General features: G+C 46.8%; 7 protein-coding genes across 7 annotated transcripts; 5 read left to right on the top strand and 2 right to left on the bottom strand.

Annotated features, from left to right (window-relative positions):
• Positions 1–318: 318 nt before the first annotated feature.
• Positions 319–2,740, top strand: DEU56DRAFT_783630 (uncharacterized protein). The gene is given in 19 exon segments (XM_041352166.1): positions 319–382; positions 428–430; positions 453–608; positions 620–622; positions 639–655; positions 677–849; positions 923–1,024; positions 1,131–1,239; positions 1,300–1,317; positions 1,368–1,393; positions 1,458–1,483; positions 1,534–1,571; positions 1,631–1,659; positions 1,845–1,969; positions 1,991–1,995; positions 2,123–2,179; positions 2,231–2,288; positions 2,341–2,555; positions 2,607–2,740. The coding sequence occupies 14 exon segments, from the start codon at positions 710–712 to the stop codon at positions 2,658–2,660; spliced, it is 1,002 nt and encodes a 333-aa protein (XP_041211989.1). The 5' UTR covers positions 319–382; positions 428–430; positions 453–608; positions 620–622; positions 639–655; positions 677–709; the 3' UTR covers positions 2,661–2,740.
• Positions 2,741–4,103: 1,363 nt separating this feature from the next.
• DEU56DRAFT_978269 (uncharacterized protein) lies at positions 4,104–6,238 on the top strand. Its single transcript, XM_041359688.1, has 18 exons — positions 4,104–4,123; positions 4,180–4,373; positions 4,447–4,527; positions 4,576–4,589; positions 4,655–4,763; positions 4,824–4,841; positions 4,892–4,917; positions 4,982–5,007; positions 5,058–5,095; positions 5,155–5,179; positions 5,231–5,242; positions 5,302–5,317; positions 5,368–5,508; positions 5,565–5,624; positions 5,675–5,702; positions 5,754–5,811; positions 5,864–6,081; positions 6,133–6,238. The coding sequence occupies exons 2-18, from the start codon at positions 4,194–4,196 to the stop codon at positions 6,184–6,186; spliced, it is 1,104 nt and encodes a 367-aa protein (XP_041211988.1). The 5' UTR covers positions 4,104–4,123; positions 4,180–4,193; the 3' UTR covers positions 6,187–6,238.
• A 2,068-nt stretch (positions 6,239–8,306) lies between these two features.
• Positions 8,307–9,644, bottom strand: DEU56DRAFT_783613 (uncharacterized protein). Its single transcript, XM_041352165.1, has 11 exons — positions 9,378–9,644; positions 9,213–9,325; positions 9,124–9,156; positions 9,050–9,069; positions 8,985–8,999; positions 8,895–8,933; positions 8,808–8,836; positions 8,736–8,749; positions 8,544–8,682; positions 8,427–8,486; positions 8,307–8,368 (listed from the first exon to the last, which is right to left on the bottom strand). The coding sequence occupies exons 2-9, from the start codon at positions 9,280–9,282 to the stop codon at positions 8,636–8,638; spliced, it is 267 nt and encodes an 88-aa protein (XP_041211987.1). The 5' UTR covers positions 9,283–9,325; positions 9,378–9,644; the 3' UTR covers positions 8,307–8,368; positions 8,427–8,486; positions 8,544–8,635.
• A 652-nt stretch (positions 9,645–10,296) lies between these two features.
• On the top strand, positions 10,297–12,481 carry DEU56DRAFT_927927 (uncharacterized protein; the record flags this gene model as incomplete). Its single annotated transcript, XM_041358628.1, has 17 exons — positions 10,297–10,385; positions 10,451–10,532; positions 10,581–10,594; positions 10,660–10,768; positions 10,829–10,846; positions 10,897–10,922; positions 10,987–11,012; positions 11,063–11,100; positions 11,160–11,184; positions 11,236–11,247; positions 11,307–11,322; positions 11,373–11,513; positions 11,570–11,629; positions 11,680–11,707; positions 11,759–11,816; positions 11,869–12,086; positions 12,138–12,481. The coding sequence occupies 17 exons, from the start codon at positions 10,297–10,299 to the stop codon at positions 12,189–12,191; spliced, it is 1,014 nt and encodes a 337-aa protein (XP_041211986.1). The 3' UTR covers positions 12,192–12,481.
• On the bottom strand, positions 12,453–14,322 carry DEU56DRAFT_783589 (glycoprotease family-domain-containing protein). The gene is made up of 8 exons (XM_041352164.1): positions 14,173–14,322; positions 13,970–14,114; positions 13,854–13,914; positions 13,722–13,803; positions 13,576–13,664; positions 12,973–13,520; positions 12,845–12,921; positions 12,453–12,793 (listed from the first exon to the last, which is right to left on the bottom strand). The coding sequence occupies exons 1-8, from the start codon at positions 14,246–14,248 to the stop codon at positions 12,681–12,683; spliced, it is 1,191 nt and encodes a 396-aa protein (XP_041211985.1). The 5' UTR covers positions 14,249–14,322; the 3' UTR covers positions 12,453–12,680.
• A 320-nt stretch (positions 14,323–14,642) lies between these two features.
• Positions 14,643–15,122, top strand: DEU56DRAFT_869703 (ribosomal protein S7 domain-containing protein; the record flags this gene model as incomplete). The annotated part of the gene is made up of 2 exons (XM_041355578.1): positions 14,643–15,052; positions 15,101–15,122. 2 exons carry the CDS (start codon positions 14,643–14,645, stop codon positions 15,120–15,122), a joined length of 432 nt encoding a protein of 143 aa, XP_041211984.1.
• Positions 15,123–16,807: 1,685 nt separating this feature from the next.
• On the top strand, positions 16,808–18,593 carry DEU56DRAFT_978264 (uncharacterized protein; the record flags this gene model as incomplete). Its single annotated transcript, XM_041359687.1, has 6 exons — positions 16,808–17,487; positions 17,560–17,828; positions 17,890–17,978; positions 18,034–18,220; positions 18,270–18,357; positions 18,409–18,593. The coding sequence occupies 6 exons, from the start codon at positions 16,808–16,810 to the stop codon at positions 18,422–18,424; spliced, it is 1,329 nt and encodes a 442-aa protein (XP_041211983.1). The 3' UTR covers positions 18,425–18,593.
• Between the last annotated feature and the right edge of the window lie 856 nt (positions 18,594–19,449).

Below are 19,449 nucleotides of genomic sequence, written 5' to 3'. Positions count from 1 at the left end.
GGCATATGCATCGTGATGAGTATTAATTTTTCGGTGAAGTTGTATCATTGTTTTCACTGTGACACCAGTGCTCAACAGGCCTCGGGCCCCCGCAGTGAAACTCAAAGAAGGTATTGCTCATAAGTTTTATTTTAAGTTGTCACTAACTTTCTCAAGACGTTGCATCAAACTCGCCTGTGCACGGGCCGCGTTGACGGTCAAGGACTCAAGGTACCATCCTTATCAGTGAAAGTACAGCGAAGACCGTGGAACAAACCCCTCAAATTACATCACTGCCTTCTTTACGATGATTGTTGGTGGCTGAGGCCATGATAGATTCATCATTAAATACCCTGATGGATCCCCTTGCTTCCCCACCGAAAGCTGTGCATGGCGCGAAATGCAGTTCGTGTTTTGTTCCTGTGGGTGCCCAATCTGCCATTGATCTTACTACTTTGCATCAGCATCTGCCAATTCTGTTGGTAGACCTGAATTTTGCGTGTATGATACTAGCGATTCCGACAGACCATTCATGGAAAGATCATGATGGTACATTGAAACTTCCGGATTGGTGTTTCATCCTTCTTCCAGCACTGTGTGATGCTGTTTATCATCATGTTTGAAGGTATGCTCCTTTATCAGCACAGAAGCTATACATTCCATCACATGCCAGCTCTAGATAGTGGCCATCCCATGGCTAATGTGGCTGCGGGATATAAGTACGGCGCAAATGCTGCTTTGCTGGGTGAAAGCGCTCAAGCCTCACTCAACATCAATGTCTTCCTCTTCCTCAACGCAGGACCTCATCCCACAACTTCAACTCGGGAACACTTTTGGGGCACTTTTTATCGGGGTCATCATTGCAACAATGTCAGTACACTATCTACCTAAAAAACTTAGCGCCTCACCGAGTCCTGTCGTTCTAATATATCTCACGGAACAGGCTCTTTGGTCTAACCAATGTTCAAGCTTTCTACTACTTTCAGACGCACAAGGGCACAGGGATCACATTCAATAAGCTGGCCGTGCGTTCATGTTTCCTTCCGTCAGTTCAGTTGTTGACGCTACATTAGGTCCTCTGGCTTTGGTATGTATAGTTTCCCTTGCCATTGTCGATCGCGTCGAGGTTACGCCGTGCCCTGAACTTTTAGGATACTCGATGCTCTGCACCTGGCCTTAATAGTCCATTGCATCTATTATTATTTGGTGACGAACTACGCGAACATCAGTGTACTCATATACATCGTATGGAGCCTCAAAGTGAGTTTTTACTTTGTGCCTTCGTGCAGCCTCTACTACGATGCTGATGGGTTCGTGCAGCTTCAGATCATCGTCGATGTAAGTTGCATTTCCTATGCCCTGCGATCTGTCCTACATATGCACCGCAGGTTTTAATCGTCTTTGGGGTACATTCGTAAGTTCGAAGTACTGTTATATACAACTAGAAGGATACAAGTAACGCTTTTATTGTTTCGCAGTCTGTATGCCTATCGCATATGGTTAGGTGTGTGTTTCCCTATCAATGAATTTCTATGACTGATGTAATGTACCTAGTCGCCAAGGGCCGAGCAAGAGCCCTCCCTATAACAGTGGTGGGTTTGAAATTGACGATCATGTATTATGGCATTTGATTCTGATGATCCAATATTAGGGCATAATCGTAATCCTAACCTCAGGTAAGTCTATCACCTGCAATTCTTCTTCGCTCGATCTTGATGATTTTTTCAGGTGTTGCCATTTGTGAGAGTTCAAACAATTAGTACCATTTTTGCCAGCTCATCGTGTTTATCCAATGCCAGCCATGGTTTGGGCCGTGTGAGTGAAACATCGTACCCCATAACTATACGACTTGCTGATAGGAGTAGGTATCAATGCCGCATGTTCTCGGATCTTCTAAAAATCGAGTGGGCGACGTTTCTGACTTTGGGCACGATTACTTTTGTCGACATCGTTATTGCATCAACGCTATGCTATCTCCTCGCTACTTCCCGTACTGGATTCTCTAAGTAAGGAGCGGTCTGTTCGCTGCAAAGGATCTAATATGCTAACATGAAGTACTTAGCACCGATTCCATAATAACAAAGCTCATGGCTTACATTATCAACACGGGTTGTCTGACAAGGTATTCCTCCCGCCAGACTAGTCCACATCTTCAACTCATATTTCATCCAGCATATGTTCAATGGCGGCTGTGATTACGGTAAGCTTCCAATGATTGTACTGTCTATCTTGTCTCTGAGGTCACCTACAGTGCGCAGCGATGCCACACAACTTGATATTCCTCGGCGTTGAATTTTTATTGGCTAAATGTATGACTAAAGTATTCTCATAAAATTGTGCTGATCACTGGTTCCTTTTCAGTATATGTCAACTCGTTCCTCGCACTCCTGAACGCGCGAAGCTACTCGAAGCCTACCACAGATACTAATGACTCTTCTGAAGTTCATATGCGCCACGTCGTCTACCGCCCGGAGCTGAACATCAAGGCGTCGCAAGACGAAGAATCCCAGGGATCCCGGAAGAACATGTTTAAACATTCCGTCGATGAAGTGGTGCATATTACTCCATCTGCCATGGTCAGTAGCTGCGTTTCTGGCGGTGGAAGAGTACTGATTGTCACGCTTTAGCCACATCTCCCCATTGAGGTGACAGTAGAGACGAATTCCTTCTTATCAGTGTGATAGATCAGTACTAGTATGCATGTAATGTATTGTTGTCCGTCCGTCTCTTCGCGAGATGGAACATATGAGTCTTTATCTATATTAATCTATCAAATCATCACACAGTCATGAGGAAATCGGGCATGAGATGATTTTGCTAGATATTTTTGGCAAAATCAGATCAAATATACTCGAATGATATCCAAATGCATATGGAAAGCAGGACCACTCCGGAAACTGCAGAGATAGAGCTCAAAAATAAAAGAGTAGGTCCTGCAGAACCCGCTAACGTCGTACCTAATATAGATGTTTTCAAACTTCTTGCGGTGTACGAGGTACTCGAGAAGCTCCTGCCTTATAGGTCGATTTTGCTGACAAATAGAGCGCGGTGGTCAGTTTCCCGTGACTTTCGATTCAGGTAGGCCTTTCCAAGCCTTTACACTGCCCAGTAATACAGCATACTACGCCATGCAACAATGAAATGTCTTAATTCGATCGCGACCTCAGCTCAATATTGCTAACGGTGAACAAGGTGCGCGGACCCTTTATACTTAGGTGTGATCGAGGAGTACGCCGAGGAAGTGCCATCTGATATCTTCAATGCTCTAGTACCTAGCACGAAGGTATACTGTATGTCATCATAGTCACCAGCGAAGAACCGATGCTTCGAAGCACATCATGCTATCATCATTCTGAATGGTCATGCAGCTGTACCTACTAGCCGAAGTAAAAGTTCACGGTACAGATCGATGTGACCCTCGTTAAAGTCCTCGCCTGCATACAATTTGCCACGAGTGTTGAGCTTTATCAAGTGATGTGCCACGCCTTGCCAGGCGAGGGCCTCGCGATGGAGGCTTTGCATCACGAAATTTATGCCCAACAGGCCCGGGGTGCAGGCGCAACACGAAAAGGGACACGGAAGAGCAAGGATGGCCTGGGGCGGAACGAGTGATAGGACGAGAATTGGGCTTGGGATATTGGAAAATTCAGGTGTATGATTTTGCGGCTGGACGCTGTACTACATAATCGAGCGCTGACCTTATCACTAACTTTGTCAAGGCGTTACATCAAACTCGGATTCAGATGCGCCTGTACGCCGCGTCGACGGTCAAGGGCTCAGGTTATCATCATTACCAGTCGAATTCAAGTACAGCAAAGGTCGTGGAATAGACCCCTCGAGTTATATCAGTGCCATCTTTACTAAGGATTGTTGGAGACTGAAGCCATGATAAATTCATCATCAAAGATGGATCCCCTTGCTTCCAACAAAAGCTGTGTATGGCGCGAAATGCAGTTGTCTCCTTGTGGGTTGCCCAATTTGCTATTGATCTCATTTTGTATTAGCATCTGCCAGTCCTGTTAATAGACCTGGAATTTGCGTGTATGATACTGGCGATTCCGACAGACCATTCATGGAAAGATCACGACGGTGTTTTATCCTCCTTCCGGCACTGTGTGAGGCTGTGTATCATCATATCTGAAAGGTATGTTTCCACTTATCAGCACAGAAGCTATACATTCCATCACATTCCAGATCTAGATAGCGGCCATCCCATGGCTAATGTAGCTGCGGTGGCTGCGGGATATGTAGTACGGCGCAAATGCTGCTTTGCTGGTGAAGGCGCTCAAGCCTCAATCAACACCAATGTCTTCCTCAACGCAGGACCTCATCCCACAACTCCAACTCGGGAACACGTTTGGGGCACTTTTTATCGGGGTCATCATTGCAACAATGTTTGTACACTATACACCCACAAAGCTTAGCGCTTCACTGAGTCCTGTCGTCCTAATATATCTCACGGAACAGGCTCTTTGGTTTGAGCAATATTCAAGCTTTCTTCTACTTTCAGACGCACAAGGGCACGGGATCACATTCAATAAGCTGGCCGTGCGTTCATGCTTCTTTCCGTCAGTTCAGTTGTTGACGCTACATTAGGTCCTCTGGCTTTGGTATGTATACTTTCCCGTTTCCGTTGTCGATCGCGTCGAGGTTATGCCGTCCCCTAAACTTTTAGGATACTCGATGCTCTGCACCTATTCTTAATAGTCCATTGCATCTACTATTATTTGGTGACGAACTACGCGAACATCAGTGCACTCACAATCATTGTATGGAGCTTCAAAGTGAGTTTTTACTTTGTGCCTTCGTGCAGCCTTTACTACGATGCTGACGGTCTCGTGCAGCTTCAGTTCATCATCGATGTGAGTTGCATTTCCTATGCCCTGCGATCTGTCCTACATATGCACCGCAGGTTTTAATCGTCTACGGGGTACATGTGTAAGTTCGAAGTACTGTGATATACAACTTGAAGGATACAAGTAACACTTTTATTGGTTCGCAGTTTGTATGTCTATCGCATATGGTTATGTGTGTGTTTCCCTATCAATGAATTTCTACGACTGATGCAATGTACTTAGTCGCCAAGGGCAGATCAAGAGCCCTCCCTATAACAGTGGTGGGTTTGAAATTGACGATCATGCATAATGGCATTTGATTCTGATCATCCAATATAAGGGCATAATCGTAATCCTAGCCTCAGGTAAGTCCATCATCTGCAATTCCTCTTCGCTTGATCTTGAACATTTTTCAGGTGTTGCCATCTGTGAGAGTTCAGATAACTGGTACCCTTGTTGTCAACTCATCATGTTAATCCAATGCCAGCCATGATTTGGGCCGTGTGAGTGAAACAGCGTGCTCCATAACTACATGGCTTGCTGATAGGAGTAGGTATCAGTGTCGCATGTTCTCGGATCTTGTTAAAGTCGAATGGTCGTCATTCCTGACTTTGGGCACGGTTACTTTTGTCGACATCGTTATTGCATCAACGCTATGCTATCTCCTCGCTACTTCCCGTACTGGATTCTCTAAGTAAGGAGCGGTCTGTTCGCTGCAAAGGATCTAATATGCTAACATGAAGTACTTAGCACCGATTCCATAATAACAAAGCTCATGGCTTACATTATTAACACGGGTTGTCTGACAAGGTATTCCTCCCGCTAGACTAGTTCACATCTTTAACTCATATTTCATGCAGCATATGTTCAATGACGGCTGTAATTACAGTAAGCTTCCAATGATTGTACTGTCCATCTTGTCTCTGAGGTCACCTACAGTGCGCAGCGATGCCGAACGACTTTATCTTCCTCGGCATTGAATTTTTACTGGCTTCATGTATGACCAAAGCATTTTCATAAAGTTGTACTGATCACTGGTTCCTTTTCAGTATATGTCAACTCGTTCCTCGCACTCCTGAACGCGCGAAGCTACTCGCAGTCTACCATAGTCACTAATAACAACTCTTCTGAAGTTCATGTGCGCCACGCTGTTTACCGCCCAGAGCTGAACATCAAGGCGTCGCAAGACGAGGAATCCCAGGGATCCCGGAAGAACATGTTTAAACATTCTGTCGATGAAGTGGTGCATATTACTCCATCTGCCATGGTCAGTAGCTGCGTTTCTGGCGGTGGAAGAGTACTGATTGTCACGCTTTAGCCACATCGCCCCATTGAGGTGACGGTAGAGACGAATTCCTTCTCATCAGTGTGATAGATCAGTACTAGTATGCATGCAATGTATTGTTGTCCGTCCGTCTCTTCGCGAGATGGAACACATGAGTCTTTATCTATTAAATCATCACACAGTCATCAGGAAATCGGCCATGAGATGATTTTGATAGAAATTTTTGGCAAAATCAGACCAAATATCCTCGAATTATATCCAAATACGTGGTAATATAAAACACCGACACAATGGCACAGAATGGCGAGAGATTGCAAGAAAACTCTAATGATAATGAAGACATGTATGTCTCAAAAATATGATTACCTTGCTTGACAAGGTTTCTACGACCCCCATAATTAATAGCCAACTTTCGACCAACCGGTGATTTCCGGGGGTTCACGTGACCCGTTCCAGAATGGATCTCCTTATATGGCTTCGCCGCGCGCCCGGCAACATGTTAATGTTTTGATTCATATGTTTTTAATTTCTATACAACTGGCGTCTACTTTGTAACTCCTTGAGTTTAATGTTTGGGTCAAGCAAGGTTTCTGTCGATGCAGGCGGCAATTCTCGAGTACTGTAGGAATCTGATAACTCAATTCGACACCGAACCACCGACTGTGACACGTGACCGTCTAATTGAGTTCATTCCTACCTCGGAATCCAAAGACTGAGTTCGGGGTTGTAGTTTCACCCAGCAGTCCTTGTACCAGTATGGCAGCGCAAGCGAGAGAATTACGGGGCCCCACCCCGGAAAGACTATAACACAAATTACATTTCAAGTACAGGGTACGTATCTGATAGGTATTAATCGTTTGGAGATATCTCGTGCGCGCGCTGCACATCGCTGCCAGTTGACATTTCAATGTGTTCCTGGAAAGCAATTGTAGGTATTTGAAATGTTCCTTCCTCACAGCCGGCCACGAGCTTGGCGTGATATTCTCGAACGCTTAGGATGAGTCGAGGTCCTACCACAAACATCTGCAGAAGCGTAACAAATTCAAGAATACCGCGATAGCTCTGAGCTCCCACGGAAGATGAGTCCTGTAGCAATGAGGATGAGTGCTCAAATGTAGATGTCAGCCATAGATTGCCATACCATGATCTTTGGAGACATCAAGCCAAGGTTGAAGCAAGAAGCAGCAGTATAGCTGGCACGGAGAAAAAATCAGCAGGAAAGATGACCGCATTCAAATCAAGCGCTCACAATGCAAAGTAGAGGATGTGGCTTTTCACTAACACCGTGAAACAATCACTAATGACAGCCGGTCCTCTCCATTGTGGTCGCAATTCAAGGAAGTGTTTTACAACAATCCAGAGTGCAAGACACAGCGAGAGGGTCTCCCATACAGTACCGAGTGTATATTGTAAGACCGCATGAGAGTGCGCGAGTAGGAAGGGGGTGTGTAGACCGCTGGAGGTTATATAGTTAGTTGATACAGACGAGAGCGTGATGATAAGGAATGTTAGTTATGAGCTAAGAAGGAACCTGTTGGATAGCGAGTGCGAGAATGAGACTTCGATGCTGAATATTATTGTGCTCGATGTAAGGACTGTACATGGGCTACTTATACTGCAAAACGGCAAGGGTCCTCGGGCACGATTGAGCCGAACGAATATGTGGCGACGGAGGCTGAAGGGAGTGGCGTCGCGCCTGACAGGGTAGAGTAGTGAATATTAAGAAAAAGGGTGATAAAACTGAGTGAGTGGTGGTGTGAATGGTATTGTATAACGAAATGGTGAGGGACGCATAAGTTTTTATTGACGGGTTTGAGACGAGTAGGTTGAATGGGGTGACGGTGACGAGAAAGCGGATCCGAGAATCGAACGTGTCGTTTAACGACACGGAATTGACAGTGAAGGGGTGACGGGAATATGCTGGTCGACGTTGGCAGTGAGCTGAGGTGGTGGTTGAGGTGAGTGGTGGATCGGCAGTTTCCGGTGGTAGAGAACCGGCAATCCTTACAATATGTCTCTAACATCCGAAGTTCTTGGCTGCTATCGACTTCGAAAACGCACTGTGTGCCGTAGAGGAACGCCTCTGGTATTCGTTGCATGAGCCTGATGCGCTTAGAGTTTTTCATTGACTTACTCGTGTGAAGAAAGCTGGTTGCTACTACGGCAATCACTCCGCATATAATCGAGAGAGAGGTGTAGGTCACAGAGAGAAAGATCAGCATCTTTCTGGATTGCTGATACATGGCATGTAACCGAGAGATCATGATGACTTGCATCACATGTCAGTCGATCTGATGAAACTGAGATACTGTAGCTGGACAACTCGCCATTCAGCATGGAGTTTATGACGTAAATTGCCCACCCGAGTGCGAGGTTCACACTATTACCTGACAAAGCCCAGTTAATGACGAGCCTCACAAAACTGAATGTCTCGAGAAACTCACAACTGTTTCAGTCAGCATATTGAACGGACAAGCTGGTCGAAAATCCCACTCACCCCTACATACGTAGAAGTGTAATCAGTTGGTAGTTGTAGCTACAGAATACTTACCATGTCTGTCGTCAAGAATCCCGGGAGATTTACTGCGTGCCACCAGTCAGAAGAAAATAATGAGCCGGTGCATTACGAGACATACACAACACGTTGCTGCTGAATGTGAGAGATAGTATATCAGCTCAGCGCCCACTTGTTAGCTTTGCAGACCCACACAGAGTATAGTATTCCAGCGTAGCGCACCTATAATATTTGAATTCAGCACAGGTTGCCCACTACGCTTATAACAGAAGCCACGTACGATAATATATAGAGCAGTCATGAGGGAACGGCGCTGCCTCTGACCCAAATTAATAAATACATGACGCTGTCCCGAGTCTGATATGCTTACCCAGATTAGTTCGTACTACAAAATCATTCTAGTGAGATGGCTGGTCGGCAATGGGATCAACGTACCTCTTGACCGAATGTCAGTACTAGAGAATACCATAAGGTCATCAATAATTCGCTCCATAAGAGATGTTGCTCACCCCAGTCGTACACCACAGCAGACGATGACGCGACTGCGAAACCCCAGTCAACGATAGAGCGAAAAACACCAACGACGTTCCCCACGAACCTACGAAATAGTTGAAAACATGATACATGTCGAGTGACCACAAACTGGGGTCACTTGGGATCAGGGGCATGTTGATCGTCTGCGAGTGGTGAACTCGATGGGTGTATAACGCGCTTGATATACCATTGAGATATGCGGTGACAGAGTGTCCGTGTTTTGAGTTACCTTAAGCCTGTTTTAAAATTGTCGACCACAGCAAGTATGAATATTGTTCTTGTGGTGACACTTGGCCCATCAGTAAACCGGTGAGACTTTTAGACTTTCCTGATCCCTTTCGGTCGGCGCTAAGCAGTATGCAGTGAGCGCAAGCTAGTATCTGCACTCTCGAGATTCGATGCATCATGCATATGGCATAATTCAAAGCGTAAATAGGAAGATAGGAAAGAACCACTTCGGCTGGGAATATCTGAGTCTGCCAAGTGACGTAGTCACTGAGATATGTCATTCAGGGTTTCTCACGTTTACTTTCAGGGTATTTACTTCCCACAGTGTCATGTCACCCCGGTCAAGGACTCAAGGTACCATCATTACCAGTCGAAGTCAAGTACAGCGAAGGTCGTGGAATCAACCCCTCGAATTACATCAGTGCCTTCTTTACGAATGATTGTTGGACGCTGAAGCCATGATAACTTGAAATTCATCATCAAATACCCTGATGGATCCCCTTGCTTCCACCGAAAGCTGTGTATGGCGCGAAATGTAATTCGTGTTTTCTCCTTGTGGGTTGCCCAATTTGCTATTAATCTCACTTTGCCATCAGCATCTGCCAGTTCTGTTGATAGACCAGGAATTTGCGTGTATGATACTGGCGATTCCGACAGACCATTCATGGAAAGATCACGATGGCACATTGGAACTTCCGAAGCGGTGTTCCATCCTCCTTCTGGCACTGTGTGAGGCTGTGTATTATCATATCTGAAAGGCATGCTCCCACTTATTAGCACAGAAGCTATACATTCAATCTCATACCAGATCTAGATAGCGGCCATCCCATGGCCTCATTGTCCCAATGTGGCTGTGGGATATATAGTACGGCGCAAATGCTGCTTTGCTGGCGAAGGGGCTCAAGCCTCAGTCAATACCAATGTCTTCCTCAACGCAGGACCTCATCCCACAACTCCAACTCGGGAACACGTTTGGGGCACTTTTTATCGGGGTCATCATTGCAACAATGTCAGTACACTACATACCTACAAAACTTGGCGCTTCACCGAGTTCTAATATATCTCACGGAACAGGCTCTTTGGTCTGACCAATGTTCAAGCTTTCTTCTACTTTCAGGCGCACAAGGGCACAGGGATCACATTCAACAAGCTGGCCGTGCGTTCATGCTTCTCTCCGTCAGTTCAGTTGTTGACGCTACATTAGGTCCTCTGGCTTTGGTATGCATACTTTCCCGTTTCCGTTGTCGATCGCGTCGAGGTTACGCCGTCCCCTAAACTTTTAGGATACTCGATGCTCTGCACATGTTCTTAATAGTCCATTGCATCTACTATTATTTGGTGACGAACTACGCCAACATCAGTGCACTCACAATCATTGTATGGAGCTTCAAAGTGAGTTTTTGCTTTGTGCCTTCGTGCAGCCTCTACTACGATGCTGATGGGTTCGTGCAGCTTCAGATCATCATCGATGTAAGTTGCATTTCCTATGCCCTGCGATCTGTCCTACATATGCACTGCAGGTTTTAATCGTCTATGGGGTACATGTGTAAGTTCGAAGTACTGTTATATACAACTTGAAGGATACAAGTAACGCTTTTATTGGTTCGCAGTCTGTATGCCTATCGCATATGGTTAGGTGTGTGTTTCCCTATCAATGATATTCTACGACTGATGTAATGTACCTAGTCGCCAAGGGCCGATCAAGAGCCCTCCCTATAACAGTGGTGGGTTTGAAATTGACGATCATGCATAATGGCATTTGATTCTGATGATCCAATATCAGGGCATAATCGTAATCCTAGCCTCTGGTAAGTCTATCACCTGCAATTCCTCTTCGCTCGATCTTGAACATTTTTCAGGTGTTGCCATCTGTGAGAGTTCAGATAACTGGTACCCTTGTTGTCAACTCATCGTGTTAATTCAATGCCAGCCATGATTTGGGCCGTGTGAGTGAAACAGCGTACTCCATAACTACATGACTTGCTGATAGGAGTAGGTATCAGTGTCGCATGTTCTCGGATCTTGTTAAAATCGAGTGGTCGACATACCTGACTTTGGCCACGGTTACTTTTGTCGATCTCGTTATTGCTTCATCGCTATGCTATCTCCTCGCTACTTCCCGTACTGGATTCTCTAAGTAAGGAGCGGTCTGTTCGCTGCAAAGGATCTAATATGCTAACATGGAGTTCTTAGCACCGATTCCATAATAACAAAGTTCATGGCTTACATTATTAACACGGGTTGTCTGACAAGGTATACCTCCCGCCAGACTAGTCCACGTCTTTGACTCATATTTCATGCAGCATATGTTCAATGACGGCTGTGATTACAGTAAGCTTCCAATGCTTGTACTGTCCATCTTGTCCCTGAGGTCACCTACAGTGCGCAGCGATGCCGAATAACTTTGTCTTCCTCGGCGTTGAATTTTTACTGGCTAAATGTATGGCCAAATCATTCTCATAAAATTGTGCTGATTACTGGTTCCTTTTCAGTATATGTCAACTCGTTCCTCGCACTCCTGAACGCGCGAAGCTACTTGCAGCCTACCACAGATACCAATAACAATTCTTCTGACATGCATATGCGCCACGCGGTCTACCGCCCGGAACTGAACATCAAGGCGTCGCAAGACGAGGAATCTCAGGGATCCCGGAAGAACACGTTCAAACATTCCGGCGATGAGGTTATGCATATTACTCGATCTGCCGTGGTCAGCAGCTGCGTTTCTGGCGATGGAAAAGTACTGATTGTCACGCTTTAGCCACATCGCCCCATTGAGGTGACGGTAGAGACGAATTCCTTCTCGTCGGTATGATAGACCTGTACTAGTATGCATTGTTGTCCGTCCGTCTCTTCGCGATATAGAACACATAAGAGTCTTTGTCTATTAAATCATCACAGCGGTGGGAGACGAGGGAAACCCAGTTTATCATACCTCCATTTTCATATATCACTACTACCTAGAACTAAAGTCCTTCGACATACCACATACGCTTGGGATCCGAGACGTGGTGGCCTTGCCATCCGCCACGTGCGACCAAGAAAACCACGTTGCAATGGCGCGACAAAATTCTCGTCACAGAGAAATTTATACTTATAAAGTGCGTATCAAATCGACTCAATGTCTCACGCAGCCATAAAGCCACTCGGAATTTGCACAGAAGGTTGCTGAAAAAATTGGACAATGATTGGTGTTAGTATTCGACAAAGACCTCCTGTGAAAATCGGGGATTGGCAGCAGTCCTTGTATGGTCGAGAAGTACATCGGGGAAGATCACATGACTAGCCACATCTGCAAGGCATTTCAAACTAAGATATCTTCAATGCTCCACTTGGCACGAAGGTCTATTGTATAGTCATCATAGTCACCAGCAAGGAACCGATGCATCGAAGCCCATGCTATCATCGCCGCGTTGTCTGCATCAAATTTCAGACTCAGTGAATCGATCAACATATTGAAGCGCTGACCTGTGCATAATTCCAGCGGGGGGAAATGAAGCGATATGCGCTCATCAGAGCTGTAACCATCCAGTGTTTCTCGGAGCCTACGAAAGCTGAGCGTGAGAAAGAATGAAAATCGAGCATTAACAATTCACCTTTCACGTAAAAAGGTATTGCTGGCGACCCCGCCGCTAACGACAACATCCCTCACTTTCAAGCCCTTCAGCTCGAGTTTTTGAAGGCTCAACGTAAGCTTGGCGCAAATTTGACGGGCTGCGGCTGTCTGGAATGCACGAGCCAAGGCAATTTTATGTGAAGTGGATAGAGGTTCTTCCATGAGAGAAATGTGGCGGTCTACTGAAGACTGCAGGGATGCGAAGGAAAAGGCGAGTTTTCCTGGCATCGGCACGGTGAACGGTTGAATGTCGGGTAGGGGTTCCAGCTCTTCGTTTGTCATGCGGCAGAGCTCCTCGAGCGCTGCACCAGGACCTCTGGTTCCCCAAGATAAACCAAGTGCTCGGGCTGTCTTGTCGAATGCACGTCCAATACTAGCGTCTGCTGTTGTTGCAAGAATCTGGAACGAGGTAATCGATGAAGCTAGAAGTAGAAGTGTATGGCCTCCAGAGATCAGCAGTGTCAAGAAAGGAAACTGCGGGAGATCAGCGGTTGGAGTCGTGAGCAAAGGGGTCAAAGCGTGGGCTTGCTGAAAATAAATGGATGAGTGTGGTGATTGAAAGAAAGAGAATGCGCGAACGAACCATGTGGTGGACACCGACCAGAGGCTTACCGAGGGCAGCAGCGAGCGACTTTGCTGCATTCGAGCCCACACTAAGGCAACCTCCAATTCCTACACACGGTTTATATGAGGAACATTTGCTGCAAATTAAAGGGAATGCCCACATGCCTGGACCTCGCGTAAATGCAATACCGTCGACGTCGTGAATGTTAATATTTGCCTGTTCGAGGGCCATTCTAACAGCACCCGGCTAAAGACTTAAGTCGGAGCAAACGACTTGAGAGAAAAGAACGCATTCACCATGTTACGCTGGTGCGCTTCAATAGCTACAGATGGATGGATGCCGCCGAAACCTTCGTGGCTAAATGATTTCGGGTCAAACATATGCTGGTCACAGAAGGAGTTCGTGAGCTCACAGATCGTGCTGTTTTACGACAACGTTTGAAAGTATTTGACGCGAAGACGTCACGACGGCTGCACAAGTATCATCCGCTGAGCTCTCGAAGCCGAGAACAGTAAATGTGCGCCTTCCCGTACGCGCTCGGAACGTCCTATGGCCCGCTGACGAAATTTATGTTGGCGTTCAACGTTGAGCGACGGAAACAGAATTTGGGCTTACCAGTGAGAGAAACATCTCTCAGTGCTCGAAGTAATAAGACATTCTGTTTGCGAAGCCCACTTTCGAGAATGGGCATGAAAAGTGGTGTCGAGAGCGTCGGAAGCGTCGGTTTACTGATGTTTGTCTGCGTCGGTCGGCGTGTGCTAGATTCTTTGCTTCCGGCTCTCTTCGTGATCATTAATATTGGTGCCATGCTCCCAGCGAGATTTTGCGCGTCGAGGCACTTTTTTCTATCATGTCCTCAACACATACCACCATCTTTTGTTGCGCTGAGACACACGCTCCCAGTCCTTGCTCGCCGTGCTAATAGTTCTTTCACCGATGAACACACGCTCAACAAGAGTGTAGAGTTGCTCGACTCTATAATGGGGTCTCCATCAGGCCTCGACCTGAATGCTTCTTCATCGCTATCAGATATATTGTCTCCCCCCGCGCCCCCAATCCCGAATCCAACTCCAGACGCTTCACAAATGCTCATTCCGCCAGCATCTGACCCCCTTCTTCATTTCCTCGCATCCTCTCTGCTTCAGCACGGAAAGCGTGCAAGAGCAGAGCGCATCGTCTCCCGTACCCTCCTTTACATTCACGCGCTCACCCGCGCGCCGCCGCTACCCATCCTCCGTCACGCTCTCATTACCGCCTCCCCTGCTGTCAAGTGCATATCACAGAAGCGCTCAGGAAAGAACGTTGTACGACCTGCTGCTCTCACAGAAAAACAGCGCATAAGGGCCGGTGTTCATGCTGTATTGGCCGCCAGCAAAAACAAGAGTGGGAAGACGGTGGAGGAGCGTTTGGCCCGAGAGATCATTGCTGTTGTCAACGGAGACAGCAAAGCTCTCACTGACAAGGAGCTGGCACACAAACAAGCTATGGTCAATAGGTATGTGCGACATTCACGTCGTGTAACTCTCACTGACACATTGCGTAGGGGCAATGCGCTCGTGAAGTGAGGATCTCGTATGCTTACTGTACTTCCGCACTTTCTGTAATGGACCGCCAAATTCATTGCAGTCTATTATTTCGTGGCTCCTAAGCCCCTCAATGTGATTCAACGAGTGCTACACCACTATTTTCATTGCCAAATTGCACTTTTGGCTTGCTACCAGGCAGAAGCACTCTCTAGTAGGTCCTTATTGATAACTTGTCTACCCTTGGCAGAATTGTGGAGCTCTTAGCACGCTTGTTTATCTAACGGAACTTTCACAGTAGATCGAGGTTCGTTAAATGAGTTGTTATAACTGTAGTCAAATGTCAGGTATCTTTTGTTTCCTCAGCCTCCATTGATATTCTTCAGGATGCATCTCTCGCATGCGGCGCCCGTCAACAAACTTGCGTATGCAAGTTGGCCCAATGATTCATCAGCGCGCTCTCTTTTAGTTGCACATCAAAACATCGGCAACCTCTACCGACGACTGCCATCACATTTGCACTCTGTATGCAATCAGCGTCTATGGTAGCATCATGTTGCAAATGAATCCCCTTCATGGACTTTCACCCCAAGTACTAACACACTACAAGGACCACCAAGAGGGTGTATTGTCAACTTGGACATTGACAGTGCATTGCTCGATGACGGTGTCGGGGAATCTTTGACTAGCCGCGCTTTGGAGGTCAGGCCGCCCCCCACTCATTGAATACCATTAGTTGCGAAGCCTGTCTTGGTACGTGAGTTTGCAAGCTATTTAAACAAGGGTTGACGAACACAACAGATTAGGTATTGACGAGAACAAGCGAACTTAGCGAAGGCACGCAATCGGCTGCGATTATCACTGTCGTGCGGGTGACAGCTCCGTATCATGTTGTACAAAGCATGAACAGTCAGCTCGACCTATTCATGGAGTGTCCAGCATGGACGCTTGCTGAAGAGGAACACTTTTATCGCGCCTGTGTTGCATCAAATGATCAACTTGTCGCTCGCACCAAGAAAAGCACCTTTGAAGTCACATTTGTACAAATTTACGCATGTGCGGTCTATTTTTGCCCGATGACTGCTACTTTCCGATGATTCACACATCATTTGACTTCTTACAATTTTTCCCATATGCTTCCGAGTGGCCCTCCACCTTGCTTATTACTTCTCTTGACTGACACAACCACCAGTCTGTTCAAGGATACGTGCGCAGTACCAGGAGGTTAGGCTTTGCTGTCTTTCAGTCATCACCATACTGACATGCACATTCACATCCAGTATTGCCGCGCTACGCTGTGAGGTAAATCAACAGTACACCGGATACGCATAAATACTGCGTCGCACGACTGCCTTTCCATCACAATGCTCCCCCTCTTGAAACCACATGTACCCAGAGACTATGATCCAAAGGTTATAAACTTAATTTGCATGTCCATAATGTACTGACCATTCTGTCTCTTCCTCCCATGGCAACTTCTTCCAAACCGACAGAAGAAAATTGGCATCCATCCAGTCTTACATACGACGCACCAGGACTTTGATTCGATATTACCTGATGCGAAGTCCACTGCTGAGACTGGAGCCGATTTCTACGACCGCAGTCTGACGAGTCGCAGATATGTACTTGTCGGACTGGCATGCTCAAGTATCTTCAGTTGCTCATGCATCGTTGCAGGCATTGTCACTTTAGCCAATCACGGAGTCTCAGGAGTAGCGGTGGCCAATATGGTCGTCGTTGACACTAACCAAAACACGAATCAATTGAACATGCAGACGGGGATAGCGTTCCTGATACTGGACTTCATCGTCATGTTATGCACCGAATCCATAGGCTTCGTGCACGGCATCTCATTGCGCTCTGCACTAGCCTCAGAGTCTCGACTTCGTTTCAACACCAATCTGCGCCTGCTGAATGCAGCTCATGGATGGTATAACCCCAACGGCGCCCTGCTCAATTGTGTCTCGGCTGTCCTCCTCATTATATCCTATAGCTCAGCCACACTTTTCTTATGTGTCAACCTAAATCTACCAACATCGCCGCCATGGGCGCCTGCTGAGGGCCTTGCCATCGCAGGGTTACCTCTCCTCATTTTGGGCGTCGCACTCCTTCTCCAGGTGGTGATCGCATTGTCAGGCATGCGGGCTGTCAAAATATTGACGTGGAGCTCCTCGCCTTTTGACTTGACTGCCGCACTGGTCCATCACACGCGATTGGCCCCGGTTACTTTCCGGTGCATGCGTTGTGTGTCTGACCTAGACGCAGATGGAGGTCCAGCGAAGCCGTCAGAGACACAACCTTCTGCGTGGCATGCTCACCCCAGCATCCGAAAAGTTGTCATTTCTCTATGGGGGATCGTCGTAGCATGCGCTGGATGGGCCGCACTCGTCATGTATATCTGGCACAAGTACGCCGGTACGGGTACAATGTCTCCCTATGCGCTGACCACACAAATGTGGTCGTTCTTGCCCATGTACAGCATGCAGTCCAATTACATCAGGTATCTTATACCAGGTGCCAGTGTCACTATTCAGGTGTGGATTCTGCTCTTTGTCAACATGGCAGTTGTCCAGGGACCGTTGACACTTGGGCTGCATTGCTCTGAGCTCATCGCGAATGTCATTCGAGATGAAAGGCAGTGGAGACGCGCTACCGGAAGGAAAGGACTTAGAACGGCGACGAACCCGCTGAACTCGATTTTCACTCATCCGATCTGTCTAATACTTTTCGCCGCGAAGCCTTTCCTCCGTGAGTTATTCGCGTCTGATTTTTTTTCGGGGTTATTGAACACCATCATCGGCAATCACAGACTGGATGTTTGGGCTTTCGTTCGTGGTATCTCGCAACGCCATCGACGAGGAAGTGTACGCGTTGGCGGTAGTCATGCCCACTGCCCAGGTTTGCGCTTACTGTTCATGTAAAACCGCTACAACATCCTCACATACTCTTGCAGATCTGGAACTTATGTATCGCGCTCTTTGTATTTGCCTGTTTGTTCACTCTCGTCGCACTGCGCCGACCGCGTGGCCCCCAGCCGGCTGCATACGGCCACCTCCAGACGCTCGCGAACCTCGTGGACGAGTGGTCGCCTGTGATGTGGTGGGGACACAAAGAGGACCAGATCCCGTATTGTCATGCTGGTAGGGTATTCATATGGTTTTGGCGATGCTGCATTAACACTCTTAAAAGGGACGAGTGACCACCCCCTGCCGGATGTGAAGATGGATTGCATTTATGCTGGTTCAGGTGTTGGGTCTCTGCACCCGTCTCGTGAGAGGTACTTGATTTGCTTTTTCAAAGACATTTTTAATTTCTTTTTTGTAAACAGAGGAGCTACGTCATGATCAGTCGGGCTGACGATGCTGTGACAATACACACAACCAGCCACACCGTTCAACGAGATGTGCGAGTTTTATGCTGTCTGCCGCGTTGACAAATTGTAGATAGTTCGGGATGTCGTCTTATTATTCATACGAGGCATGCTTTTTAGCGGACACAATCAAGTCGACCTTCAAACAGTTGCCGAATTATTGTGATTTTGGTAGATGACAAGTCGTTTGGCTCACTCGTAAACTTATACTCGAGACTGTCCCACCCCGAAGTGAGCCCCATAACCTCGGATAACAATGTTTAACATGTGCTCATCAGAAACATTTTTACTCTAACGAGCATTCCCGCTCCAACCTTGGCTCAGGCTCGCGGCCCCGCCACTGAGGTGAAACGAAGCCTTCCTGAAAACCATGTCTCCGAGCACAGTATGATAAGATAACCAGTTTGACTGTCATCATGATGGTTTCGATTGGTTTTCGACTTGTGCGTAGAAAGTTAGCAAAATATATGTAGGTCAGACTAGGGGAGACTAGGCTCGTGCTCAAGCCACCTAGGAGTTTGTGGTACTACTTATACTTATGTGTCTACCGTCGCTCAAACTGTATACTTTGACCTCCCACCATGAGTTTTGTCATTGATTCCGTACGTACCACTTTTGTCGCTTGCTGCTTTAGAAGCTCTCGAAAATCTACCAACGGACTTTACGACCGCGCGCCCTTTCGACGAAACAACTTCACCAGCAAACTCTCGAAGCTTTCGCATAATTCGATTTTAAGGAACACAACATTAATATTCCAGTTCAAATATGCCTTGTATTTCTATTGGCCGCAAGACATGTCATACTCTGAGCTCAGAGCCCGTCCTACGTGAGTTTGCAAGCTACTAGTCTTGACGAATACAACAGACTAGGTAATGACGAGAGCAAAGCGGTTATTGGCATGCGAGTGTGACAGCTCCTGTACAAAAGAACTTGAAGAATAGTCAGCTCTAGCTATTAATATGGAGTCTTATGGAAGCCAATTGGTGAAGAGGGACAGGT

This window comes from Suillus clintonianus, assembly GCF_016758775.1.
Source record: "Suillus clintonianus strain FC179 chromosome Unknown DEU56scaffold_13, whole genome shotgun sequence".
NCBI classification, from domain to species: domain Eukaryota; kingdom Fungi; phylum Basidiomycota; class Agaricomycetes; order Boletales; family Suillaceae; genus Suillus; species Suillus clintonianus.
The sequence above is the reverse complement of the archived record's forward strand: the minus strand, read 5'-3'. Positions and strand labels throughout refer to the sequence as shown.